This window comes from Tursiops truncatus, chromosome 5 (assembly GCF_011762595.2).
Source record: "Tursiops truncatus isolate mTurTru1 chromosome 5, mTurTru1.mat.Y, whole genome shotgun sequence".
NCBI classification, from domain to species: Eukaryota; Metazoa; Chordata; class Mammalia; order Artiodactyla; family Delphinidae; genus Tursiops; species Tursiops truncatus.
In genome coordinates, this window is record NC_047038.1 from 115,737,300 (window position 1) to 115,751,082 (window position 13,783).

General features: G+C 38.5%; 1 protein-coding gene across 11 annotated transcripts in view; it reads right to left on the reverse strand.

Moving 5' to 3' along the window:
* Nucleotides 1-9,084: 9,084 nt before the first annotated feature.
* The window catches only part of IL15 (interleukin 15), a 171,978-nt gene continuing 167,279 nt past the window's right edge, over nt 9,085-13,783 (reverse strand). For 8 of the 11 annotated variants that reach the window (XM_019926512.3, XM_019926513.3, XM_073805542.1 and 5 more), the window contains 3 exons: nt 13,738-13,782; nt 11,678-11,815; nt 9,085-10,016 (listed from right to left, as the gene is read on the reverse strand). In XM_019926512.3, coding sequence (XP_019782071.2) covers nt 9,906-10,016; nt 11,678-11,815; nt 13,738-13,782 — 294 coding nt within the window. In that variant the 3' untranslated portion in view covers nt 9,085-9,905. Of the gene's footprint in view, nt 11,816-13,737; nt 13,783 lie in introns of all 11 variants that reach the window. The other 3 variants (XM_073805546.1, XR_012332161.1, XM_073805545.1) reach the window with 3 other exon arrangements.

The window sequence follows — 13,783 nt, forward strand, 5'->3', positions numbered from 1 at the left end:
AGGGTTAGACTTTGTCTTATCTTTTCTGGCATAGAACTCAGAAGACCTGTGAGGAGAAAGGGTTCTTATGCTTTGCAAACCTACTCAGTCTTACTGAGTAGAAGGGAAAAATTGTAAATGGTCATTGTAGAAGGGAAAAATCCTTTCTACAATGACCATATCACCCATCAAAAAGCCATTCAACTGAAAAGCAGGAAATAGCATCATTGTGACCATTTAAATGAAGTCTGGGGCAGCTGTTAACTTTCTGTTTCCAAGGAGAGCCGCTTTGGTGATCCCCACACTCTTAACCTGTGAAGCACTGAAAACTCAGGCCCAAGTGACCAGCAAAGAAAATAACCACTTAAAAGAGTACTGCCTTATGTCTGCAGTTTGAATTGAGTGCCTCTTTCATAGAAAGTGTGATATTTTTCTTATTATGCTGTGGTGTGGATAACAGGTCTGTGGTTTTCACTCTTCAATAAACTCTGGGACACCAAGAGCTTACATTATATTGAAGAGTGGATTTCTTTTCTGATGAGATGTTTAAAGCAATGCTATTAATAATGCTGCTTATGACAGCTGCCTCTATTTATTCATAAATACAGCACAAACATCTTACTTGTCAAAAGGAGGGGATTTTCTTTTACTATAAAAAGGTAATTAATTCAGGCTGAATAATCTTAATGGCACATTTGTCATCTGGGCAAAGCAAACAAAACACCAGAATAGAATTGTGTGAAGAAAAAATAATCAAAATATGGAATAAAAATATCTGCTTAAACTCTGTTTTGATTTCCTTAACAACAGATAATTTTCCACCCCAAGTATTATGCTCATGATTTTTTGAAAGGAAATCTAAAGACAATAGGGCATAGAAAAAACACAGCTGAATGTGGACAACATTTTCAGCTGATTTCTTGGTTTCTTTTTGGTTTCTTACATATCAGAAACATAAGCAAATAGATTCTGCCTCTCTTCATCTATACCCATGAGGGATGGAAACGTTTATCAAAAAAAATAATACAGATAAAAGTGCTTTGTGAACGTTTAAGAACCATGAAAGTGTAGGAGGATCATTACTACTTGCATCAGCCTCCATGTGCCCTTAAGAGAGCAGAATCCATTGACACACTGTGGGGGGCTTTGACTGTATTAAATCAACCCAGAAAACTGAACCTGGCTGATGACCATGATCTTTAAAACCCTTGTGAAGATGGTACTTGTCACTGTACTGATGTTCTTGTCTCACCTTTAGGCTCGTAGTTGTCACTAAGATTCAGAAATGTTGCTTCTTTCTTATCATCTCCTTACAAAATGTCAGCTTTTATCTCTTCTAAGCCATTGTATAGCCTGATCCCATGAGTCCCTTATTCCGTTAGTGAAATTGTGCTCTTGAAGCTTTCTCTCTCTCCACCTGGTCATGCCTATCTTGCCTCTTCTCACTTCCCGTTTTAACTGTGCCCTGTCGCACTATCATTATATCCTGGTGCTTTCCTCTACCCCATTTTTCTTAATGAGAATGAAGGGCCTCCCTTTTATCAAATAGTTCTCATTAAAGAGTGATTTAGAAAGTCCTTCCCGCTGTTCAAATTTGGACTACAGGTCAGTTCTGACTATCCTCAGATTCCAATTCTGGACATATATGTTAATCCTCATGATGTTGGCCTCTCGAGTCATAGGTACTGCAAACAGGTTTCTTGTTTTTGACAGTGAACAAATAATTACTTGCTAAAGTTTATTTCTATTAGGTGTTGTAAGGAATTCATTAAATGACTGCAATCATTAGGCCCATGTAAGATGATGTTATTAGAAATAATTTTATTATGCTGGCATTTAGTGGTAAGGAGATGTTGACTACTTTCTCAACGGCAGAAGCAATGCCACCTATATTTTTTATACATGTCAGAATAAGAGTCCCTTTTTTGGAGTATAAAGAAAAATCTTTATCAGAGCCTATGACATGTCAGAATAAGAGTCCCTTTTCTGGAGTATAAAGAAAAATCTTTATCAGAGCCTATGACATGTCAGAATAAGAGTCCCTTTTCTGGAGTATAAAGAAAAATCTTTATCAGAGCCTATGAGACCAGTTGATACTTACCTTACCAACTTCTTTCAGGGCTTTCTCCAACTTTAGACACTGGCTTTCCTTCTGTTCTTTGAACTTGCCGTCATCCTTCCTGACTGAAGGTTTGTCAGGCTATCTATCTGATTGACTCTTTATAATTCATAGCAGAGCTCAGATATCACTGTCTCAAAGAAGCTCTCTGACATCTTTTTTTTTTTCTTCTTTTTTTGCGGTACACGGGCCTCTCGCTGTTGTGGTCTCTCCCGTTGCGGAGCACAGTCTTCGGACACGCAGGATGCGCAGGCTCAGCAGCCATGGCTCATGGGCCCAGCCACTCCGCGGCATGTGGGATCTTCCCAGACCCGGGTATGAACTCGTGTCCCCTGCATTGGCAGGCAGACTCCCAACCACTGCACCACCAGGGAAGCCCTCTCTGACATCTTAAATGCATCAGTTCTTCTCTTCATGTGTTTGCCTGGTACCCTTCATAGAACTGAAAATACCTGAATAAGCACTCGAGTGATTAATTTGATAATATGACTTTCCTGCTGGAATGTAAACTCCATGAGGGCTGAGATTACGGCTATCTTATTCACAGCCGTAACTGCAGCACTTAGCATAATGTTCACATACAGTAGGTTTTCAACAAATGGGGTTACAATACCATTGATGGAGGGAATTCCCTAATGATAGTGATGATGAGGACAAGCCAGCTGGAGGGTGACCCTAGATTCTCTGATGATAACATTCTGGGAATGTTGACACAGTTTGTAAAACCTAAAGGTATAATTTTCAATTCTGCTTCTGTGTAACAATTTCCTCTTAATTTTTCTAATAGTTAACTTACTTTGAAATCCAGGATTAAAGAAATAAAATATAGGACAAAATCAGGACTCATTAGTGATTTATTAACTTTTCTTCTATGTTGCCTCAGGTAGATCATACAATTAGGGGACTTTTCAATAAAGCTAAAGTTTACCTTGCATAATAAATTATTCGGTGAAGATGAACTTTAGTCATCAGACACATTCAGAAGCATTGAACCAAATCTCTATGGAAATGGGATTTCTCCTGGGCAAAGTATTTATACATGACATGCATACGTTAACCATGACTCACATATGAATGCAGAAAGCTTACACTAAGCCTGACATAACACAGATGAAAGAGAAAAAAATGCATTCGCAGTATTTGTGTGGGTGGGAGGAGGAGAGGGATCAACCACATTCCTTGATTTGTATATCATATGTCAGTATGAGCTTAGGGAACATTGACTTTGATGGCTAGAAACAGTAACACATCAAAACATATAAGGCCCCTCTCACAACAACAGCAACAGCAGCAAAATAAAATCATCTCAATGATTCTCTGTTCTAAGATAAAGAATGAGAGTCTATAAAACTAGGCTTGTGATTGGGTTTTAAAATCTCTGGGCTCACAAATTATGTATTGGTTCTCTTCGTATTTCCATGTCCTCTGCCCTCTAGTCCTTTCTGCTTATTGCCAGGGAGAGTGTACAAATAATAGTCTCTCATACATCTTCTTCTTTATCTGAAATTAAGAAAAGGTAAGAATATAATTCATCAGTATGACTTTGGGCTGTAAATCTGATTTTTATTAGGCTTGCTTTTACTATTTGAGGTCCTAGGTCTATGAGTTGGTGCTTTCTTTATTATACGTAATATAAGACAAATACCTTCAGCATTTAGGGCAGGTGAGACATAAACACAGCATACCAGTCTAGGCAAATAACACTGAGCTGGTTAATTAAGAACAGTTCAAGATGGGAAAATTTTGAAACGCAAATGAAAGACTAATTTGTTAAGAATACAAGCATAAAAAATAAAATTTAGATTGTTTTGTGTGATTACTTTTTTTCTTAAGTTAGCTAAGAATGCTTTAAGAAGCTGCACATCTATGCCTTGAGTTTCTTAAGATCAACTGAAGTTATCCATATTAAGTAACTAATGTGGGAGGAATTCTAATTTTGAGCATTGGAAAATACCAAATTTTAAACCCACTCTGTGCTTATATAACCAGAATAGATTACCAGTCACTATAAATGGTTCTTGGTAATGTGATAATATTGGTTATGTAATGTGATAATTATGGTTATTGATAATGTGACAATATTGGCTATATAATGTGATAATTATGGTTCTTGGTAATGTGACAGCCATTATGGTTTTCCTTCCTCCATCCCAACAAGCACTGCTTGGAGGCTAACTGTTGTCTAAGGACTGGATTGGAAACTTCCAGTTAAAAATGGTGCATTTTTCATTAGCGTATAGTAATGCAAGAGATTTCTGTGCATTAATTTGGTATCTTGCTACTTCACCACATTCATTGACTAGCTCTAGTAGTTTTTTAGTAGCACCTTTAGGATTCTCTATGTATAGTATCATGCCATCTGCAAACAGTGACAGCTTTACTTCTTTTCCAATTTGGATTCCTTTTATTTTTTTTCTTCTCTGACTGCTGTGTCTAAAACTTCCAAAACTGTGTTGAATAATAGTGGTGAGAGTGGACATCCTTGTCTTGTCCTTGATCTTAGAGGAAATGGTTTCAGTTTTTCACCATTGAGAACGATATTGGCTGTGGGTTTGTCATATATGGCCTTTATTATGCTGAGGTAAGTTCCCTCTATGCCTACTTTCTGGAGGGTTTTTATCATAAATAGGTGTTGAACTTTGTTGAAAGCTTTTTCTGCATCTATTGAGATGATCATATGGTATTTCTCCTTCAGTTTGTTAATATGGTTAATCACATTGACTGATTTGCATATATTGAAAAATCCTTGCATTCCTGGGATAAACCCCATTTGATCATGGTGTATGATCCTTTTAATGTGCTGTTGGATTCTGTTTGGTAGTATTTTGTTGAGGATTTTTGCATCTATGCTCATCAGTGATATTGGCCTGTAGTTTTCTTTCTTTGTGACATCTTTTTCTATTCTCCATCAGTAGAAAAGCTAGGGAAAAAAATAAAATAAAAGCTTTAAAATTTTTCATTTTATTGAGAATAGCTTCCCCTCCCACCCAGGCAAGGGAGCTGAGATATAGCTTCACCCACTGTGGAGAGTGTCTTCTGACCCCACCTGACCAGAAGAGCTGGAGACAACTCCTGGAAGTTGTGCAACCCAGTGGCACTTGAGCCAAGAGGCAGGTGGGCGGAGCTGGCTTTGCAGAACAAAGCCAGTGACCCTGCTCTGTCAGGAAACCTGGGGTGTTGGTTGGCTTGAGTTAAGACAACAAATGAAGAGCTTTACTAGCTTTAGAGCTGCTTCTCCCACTGCGTCCTGGCAAGGAATCTAATTCATGGTCCTTCAGCCTGTCCTACCAGGGAACCTAACCAGCGCATATAGGAAGGTGCAGAGCCCTTTCAGTAGCCTATGCACAGTGGCACTTGAACAGACCGCACAGCTGTTGGCTCTCCCCATCTGCAGAGCAAAGCTAGTGGCCTCACCTGACTAGGTAGTTCAGTGCACATTTTGGCCTGATTTGGGCCCCTAAACAATGAGCTATACATATATCCCATACTCATGGATTGGAAGAATAAATATTGTTAAAATGTCAATACTACCAAAAGCCATCTACAGATTCAATACAATCCCTATCAAGATTTCAATGGCCTTTTTTACAGAGGTGGAAAAAGCACTCCTGAAATTTATATAGAACCACATAATACCCCAAACAGCCAATGAAATACAGAGAAAGAAGATCAAATAAGGAGGCAAGCTAAACTATAAAGCTATAGTAATCAAAATAGTATAGTACTGGCATAAAAACAGACAATAGACAAAAGAAACAGAATTGAGAGCCCAGAAATAAGATCAAGCATATATAGCCAACTAATATTTGACAAGGGAGCTGAGAATACTTAATGGAGAAAAGAAGTTCTTTTCAATAAATTGTGCTGGGATAGCTGGATACCCACATGTAAAAGAATGAAACTGGACCCATATCTTAACACCACACACAAAAATTAAATAAAATGAATTAAGGACTTAAATGTAAGATCTGAAATCATGAAACTTCTAGAAGGAAACAGAGGAATAAAAATCCTTTACATGGGTCTTGATAATGGTTTTTTGGACATGACATCTAATGCACAAGCAACGAAAATCAAAAATAAATAAGTGGGACTACATCAAACTAAAAAACATCTGCACAGCAAAAGAATCCACCAACAAACTGAAAAGGCAACCTATAGAATGGGAAAAAATATTTGCAAACTATATATCTGAAACAGGGTGGATATCCAAGATAAAGAAAGAACTCATACAACTCAATTTAAAAAATTTAATAAATGTTCAATGGACCTGATAAACATTTCTCCAAAGAAGATCTACAAAGCCAACAGGTACATGGGAAGATACTCAGCATCACTAACCATCAGGGATACGCAAATCAAAACCATGAGAAGTTATCCCACACCTATTAGAATGACTAGTGTCAAAAAGACAACAAATATCAAGTATTGGTGAGGATATGGAGAAAAGGGGACCCTGTGCACAGATGATGGGATTGTAAGACGGTGCAGCCACTATGGAGAACACTATGGAAGTTCCTCAAAAAATTAAAAATAGAACTACCATATATATGATCCAACAATTCTGCTTCTGGGAATATATACAAAGAAAACAAAAACACTAACTTGTAAATATATCTGTACCCCTAGGTTCACAGAAGTATTATGTACAACAGCCAAGATATGGAAACAACCTAAGTGTTCATCTATGGATTAATGGATAAAGAAGTTGAGGCATATATATGTATGTGTATACACACACAAACACACACATATGTATCCCATGGAATATTATTTAGCCATAAAAAATGAAGACATTTCACCACTTGTGACCACATAGATGGAACCTAAAGGCATTATGCTAAGTGAAATAAGTCACAGAAAGACAAATACTGTATGATCTCACTTTTATGTGAAATCTTAAAAACAACAACTCATTTTAAAAAAAGAGAGGAAGATGGTCAAAAGGTACAAACTTCTAGTGACGAGATAAATAAGTGCTAGGGATGTAATGTACAACATGATGACTCTAGCTAACACTGACCTATGATTTATAGGAAAGTTGTTTAGAGAGTAAATTCCTTTTTTTTTTTTTTTTTTTCCGGTACGCTGGCCTCTCACCGTTGTGGCCTCTCCCGTTGCGGAGCACAGGCTCCAGACACACAGGCTCAGCGGCCATGGCTCACGGGCCCAGCCGCTCCACGGCATGTGGGATCCTCCCGGACCGGGGCACGAACCCGTGTCCTCTGCATCGGCAGGCGGACTGTCAACCACTGTGCCACCAGGGAAGCCCAATTCCTTTTTTAAAAAAATAAATTTATTTATTTTTGGCTGCATTGGGTCTTCATTGCTGCGCACGGGCTTTGTGTGAGTGTGGGTGACTTTGTTGCAGTGTGCAGGCTTCTCATTGTGGTGGCTTCTCTTGTTGCAGAGCACAGGCTCTAGGCACGCAGGCTCAGTAGTTGTGGCTCACGGGCTCTAGAGCTCAGGCTCAGTAGTTGCAATGCATGGGCTTAGTTGCTGCATGGCATGTGGGATTTTCCTGGACCAGGGCTCAAACCCGTGTCTCCTGCGTTGGCAGGCGGATTCTTAACCACTGTACCACCAGGGAAGTCCCAGCGAGTAAATTCTTTAAGCTCTCATCTCAAGGAGAAACTTTTTTTCCTGTTTTCTTTTTTCTTTCTTTTCTTTATATTGTATCTATATGAGAAGATGACGTTAGCCAAGCCTATTTTGTTAATCATTTCACAATATATGTAAATCAAACCTCATGCTCTACATCTTAAACGTATATAGTGATGTATGCCAATTATTTCTCAATACTGTAAAAGACAAAAAACAAACAAACATAAAAGCTTCCAGGTGATTTTGATGCCATTGGTCACACTTTAAAAATACTGACCTAAGTAATATATTTATATGAAAGTAGCCAACAATTGCAATTGCCTTTTTAATAGTCATATCAAACTGTCAACTTACACTGAGTTACTAGTGCATAAAAACCTAAAATCTTTTTCTGCTGAATCCAGCTGCATCTTCCTTATTCCTTCTCTTGCAGTTCATTATTGTGGCCAAGTACGGAACTCCTTGTACATCCTTGTTAATTTTCATCTTGTTACACTGGCACTTCCTTCTAGTCTGAGGCAATTGTAAATTTTTATTCTGTTACATAATTTACATATTCCATAAATTTGATAAGCACCCCTTCTATCTTTATCCAAGTCACAGACCAAAATGTTGTACCACAAGAACCAAAATGTTGTACCACAAGAACCAAAATAAAAGAGTAGAAGCATGATCATGACTGTGGTTGACAAATGCCATCATTCTATCTAGACTATTTTTATCTCAGAGAAATATATTGTCATGTTTTAGACATTATCATTCGCATCTAGAAAGATTAAACTAAAAACAGAATTCCTGTAATGTATTTGGGTTTAATGCACATAGTAAAATTTTCTTGACGTATTACAATAATTTGACCTCTAATTGAATAATTATCAAAAAATCTGTATTTTAACTTTTAAAATTGCTGCTTAGTACCTTCTGATACAATAAACAAAACAATTGCATTATCAAAAATTCCATTTCAAATGAAATTTAATAAACTGGTACAATCCCAATGGCTGCTTTTGTCTATCTGTCTGGACTGAGATCAGGGAATGAACTGAGAGCAAACACAGGACTCTTTGGAAGTGAAATGGAATACAGATTTCTCTAAAACTATCTTGAAAGAAAATTTTAAGCATACATTGACTAAAAGAATGAGATACATGAGCCTGGATGGGGCACTGGACTCCAAAAGAATGTTTCAATAGAGAAATGGTTTGTACTGTGAAATGGAAAGAAATCCAGTTCTTAGGAGATCAATTCCTGCCATTTAGTCTCTCAGTAAAGACTGCCAGAAGTGAACCGGGGGAAAGAAATTTGTGATGAAATGAGAATACTTCATTTCAGTCAGTTCCATTTGAAAAGAGTTTGAAAATTTTAGACAGTATACTAAAAAATAATAGAAACAATTATTTTATGCCAGATCATGTTGACTTTAACTCATCAGCAGTTTTTTATTATACAAACATGGCAAATACAATGTGGAAAAATAAAATACCTGTACTTGGGGAAGCATGAAATATAAACACCGGTGCAATCATTAGTTTTTGATACACAGTTCTACCTATCAGTGAAGGTTTATTATTGCCATCCCCACCTGAGATGGACTGATGCACATTCCATGCCGGGTACTTGCAAATTCTCTCTCTCATAACAAGCGCTTTATATATCAATAACAGAATTACTGGTCTCACATCTAGTTCCTCTTTTCTCGTTGGTAGTCAATTCTCCCTCCAAGTGCTACACCTAAAGGAGAAGTAAAGGAAGGCTGGTAGTCAATTTCCACATTGGTTGGGGCATCCTCTTTACCTACAGCAGTGGTGTCCAGCCCCAGTGGTTGTTAAATAATCTGACTATCACCCTTGAACCAAACACCCTCTATTTTCTTATGACATAAAATATCAGTGCAATTTCAAAAGATAAAATATATACACAATTTTATTCAACATTTTACATTATGCTACAAATATGTACAATCTCAATAATAAATTAAAAATAAATGAATAAAATAAGTCCTGCGTTCGTAGACACCATGGTACTCAATGCCATTGTTCGGCCTTCATTTCTGTGAGTTCATCCGATCAAAGATCCTGATCACCCTCTTGCCAGAAGAGTTTATTTTGGCAGCATATTTGAAATGCTGAGTGTTTCGTTGTTGCCTCTAAGCAGTGGGGAGATGTTTGTTAATAATAGAAATGCTGAAAAGGATTAGCTGCACTTAAGAAGGGTTGATGAACATTTGCACAATATGTACAAAACTCTTCAAAAATTCTTTAATGTTTTTTTCCTCCAGCTCCTCACATTTTTTGCATCCCGATTCAGTTTTATACTGCAAATAAAAAGAAAGGATTAGATTGGAAAGTCTAAAATATGCCTTTCCTGCAAATCTCATATCATTTGAACCATATGGTGAAGTCTTGAGACATAAATTTGTTGGTAGATTAACTATCATATTAGGAAGAACGATGGGTGATTTGATGAGGGCTGATTTTTCCTAGAGTGAATTAAGGACAATGAAAAAAAAATTGAAAAAAAAAAAAAATCTATTGAATCAGGAACTTCTGTTTAGAGTCCTTCAATAGTTTCTGGTCATCTACCCCAGCATGAAGTCCATGCTTCACTGCATGGCATGCAGGCCCTCCTTGAGCGGTTCCTTACCTATTTCTTTCACGTTTTCCACAGCTCAAAGATATGCCCTAGGAACACTGGGCTCATGCCTTTAGCTCCCATACATACATCAGGCTATTAGGTGCCTCGCTGTCTTTGCGTTTCTCTCTGCCTGTTCCACACTTCTATTTTAGCTACTACCACTCACACTTAAGATCATTCAGGCGCTGTTTCCATTAGGAAGGCTTTTCTGAACCTGAGAGCTCCTGGGGCTGCACGAAATGTCCCTTCTCTACATTCTCAGAACCTCTTGTTTAGACTCCGTCTTATATCACATCATGTATTACATTGATATCATGGAGCTTTATGCTTCTCATACCACTCTTCTCTAGGCTTTTCCAGGAAGGCAAGGCTATGTATTTTTGCTCCCCTAGCATTTAGCATAGGGCCTGGCACATAATATTCACCCAATTATTATTGGTTGAATTCAACTATTTCGATGAATACCACAAATTATAGTAATTTAAACAGTTTCAGAGACACCTTCAAGATGGCGAAGGAGTAAGATGTGGAGATCACCTTCCTCCCCACAAATACATCGGAAATACATCTACATGTGGAACAGCTCCTACAGAACACCTACTGAACGCTGGCAGAAGACCTCAGACTTCACAAAAGGCAAGAAACTCCCCACGTACCTGGGTAGGGCAAAAGAAAAAACAGAGACAAAAGAATACGGATGGGACCTACACCTCTGGGAAGGAGCTCTGAAGGAGGAAAAGCTTCCAAACACTAGGAAGTCCCTTACTGGCGGAAATGGGGGGAGGCAGGGGGCAAGCATCGGAGCCAAGGAGGAGAGCACAGCAAAAGGGGTGCAGAGGGCAAAGTGGAGAGATTCCTGCACAGAGGGTCGGTGCTGACCAGCACTCACCAGCCCGAGAGGCTTGTCTGCTCACCTGCCGGGGTGGGTGGGGGCTGGGAGCTGAGGCTCCAGCATCGGAGGTCAGACCCCAGGGAGAGGACGGGGGTTGGCTGCGTGAACACAGCCTGAAGGGGGCTAGTGCACCACAGCTAACTGGGAGGGAGTCCAGGAAAATGTCTGGAACTGCCTAAGAGGCAAGAGACCATTGTTTTGGGGTGCGCGAGGAGAGGGGATTCAGAGCACTGCCTAAACAAGCTCCAGAGATGGGTGCGAGCCATGGCTATCAGTGCAGACACCAGAGACAGGCATGAGACGCTAAGGCTGCTGCTGCCGCCACCAAGAAGCCTGTGTGCAAGCACAGGTCACTATCCACACTCCCCTTCCGGGGAGCCTGTGCATGATTTCTCCCAATCAAGCCAAGAGCATCTGATGTAGCTCTGCATAACTACTGGATAACTCACCTCAGTGGAAGATAAACTGCTGTTTGCTAGGATGATAAGGTTTTCTACTGTATCGTTAATGTCTGAATTTCTGGACTCATGCAAAATCACATGTAACTCCAGGAGAAAGCATTTCATCGCTGTTACTTTGCAACTGGGCTAAAAGAGATGCAAAGAACCATTTTGAAAGAGAAAAGGAAAGAATTATTTCCCCATTATTCAGTTTCACACAGATGTAATTTTGATGTTTTAGAAAGCCAATCCAGCTATTTTATAAAGAAACACAACACCCCTAAAAAGTTTTACATAGGAAGCAGCTTGATTTTTTTCTTCTCTTTTGGCTTTGATATCAAAACCAAAACAAACTGAGAACAAAACAGGAAGGATGGTGATACTGTATAGAAGAAAGAACATAAAACTAGAAAACGTGGAAATAATAGGCCACTTTTTCCTCACAAAGCACATTTCCTCTGTGTAAAGGACAGATAATACTGACCTGAGACTCTCAGAACATTAATAGAGATGGTGCATATGGAAGAATTTCTTAGAATCAGATCATATTGTTAACATTTTAAACAGTGGTGGCTGCTAATCATACTATTCCTGCAAGTTCCAAAGTTCCAGAGGCAGACGTGATTCCAAGAAATTTCTTAGAAAAATCAAAGCAGGTGTATGGTCTATTCACAGGCTGGCCATATCAGAAAGGTACCTTTCAGGTCCCACAAAAATACATTTCCCAAGAGGATTACTTTAACAAAAACTTAAACTTCAAACAAAAGAAGCATTTAATGAGCACGTGGGAATTTGACCACGACGTGTCTGATTTCCTGTTCTCAATGTTATGCACAGTGCCTGGGACTCTGCAGGCACTTAACAGGTGCTTACGGAAGGAAGGAAGCAAGGAAGGAAGAAGGAAGGAAGGAAGGAAGGATGACAGCCATGTGCCTGGGACTAGCAATATTCCTTATTCCCCCACAGCAGCTTCTCCGGATTGAAAGGGTAATAAATGCTGTCACCATGTCGATAATAAACTAAATAATAAATAAAATAAATAATAAAACTGAGGTTCAGAAATATTTAGTGTCTTCCAAGGTAACAAAGCTTGGAAGTGGCTGAGTCAGGGTTTAAATCTAAATTTCAATCTCAACTACTTTCTACAACCCACGGGTTGCGAGGTTATCGTCTTACAAAAAAAGCAATCTCAGGATTCGGAGTGCTGGTGGTTAGCTGACTGCTTTCTACTTTGAAGAATATGCAAAGAAAAGTGGAAAACATGCTGAAGCCAAAAGAGGGAAGCAATTTCTAGCACGGCAGCACTATCTAAGTGAATGATGGGTATCTGTTCTTTCTAGTTTCTGGCTGTAGCTTCTTTCCAATGCTTAGAAAGTCTTGATAGGGCAAAACCTTCTATTGCAGAGAAATTCTACTTAAGGAATAATAGAGAGAGGGCTCACTGTTCTGAACGCACACAACACAGTTTGTTTTTCACGAAGTGAAGATGTCAGGGATTTGTTTCTTGGTTTTTTGTAGCCAATTCAGAGGGAAAGGACTAGCAACTCAGCTGAAATCCTATATGACTAAGGCAACGTCAGCAGCATATTAATGAAACAAGTTCGAGATCAGTTTTGAATTCTGATAGACTTTGTGGGTTGTGTTTGGTTTTTTTCTCACATGGAGAGTAACCAGTCAGAATCCCTTTTTGACAACGGTAGAGATTCAGGCAAAATGTAGAGCATGAATGTATTTAAACAATTTGTAAAAAATATGATTAAAAGTGATAATATGCTACAGCACTGGAAACAACTGATATATTGGATACTTTTAAATTGCCTGAGTTAACTTGATTCTTGTATTTAACTGCATCATGATTTAATTGCATCACAGAAATATATACTACATTTTGTTTGACATTGATGGGAAAAGTTTATGTTTTGATTCGGCAATGATGCTACCATGAAAACAGCATCTATGTAAAAGTTAGATTTTAAAACTATACACAGTCCAGTAAACTTATGAAAATATACTTCTTAGACCTTTGAAAATTGGAAAATATAGCAATATTGAAAACAAACTATACTCACATGAGCATTGCTTTCAGTATATAAAGTGGCATCCATATGTATAGAC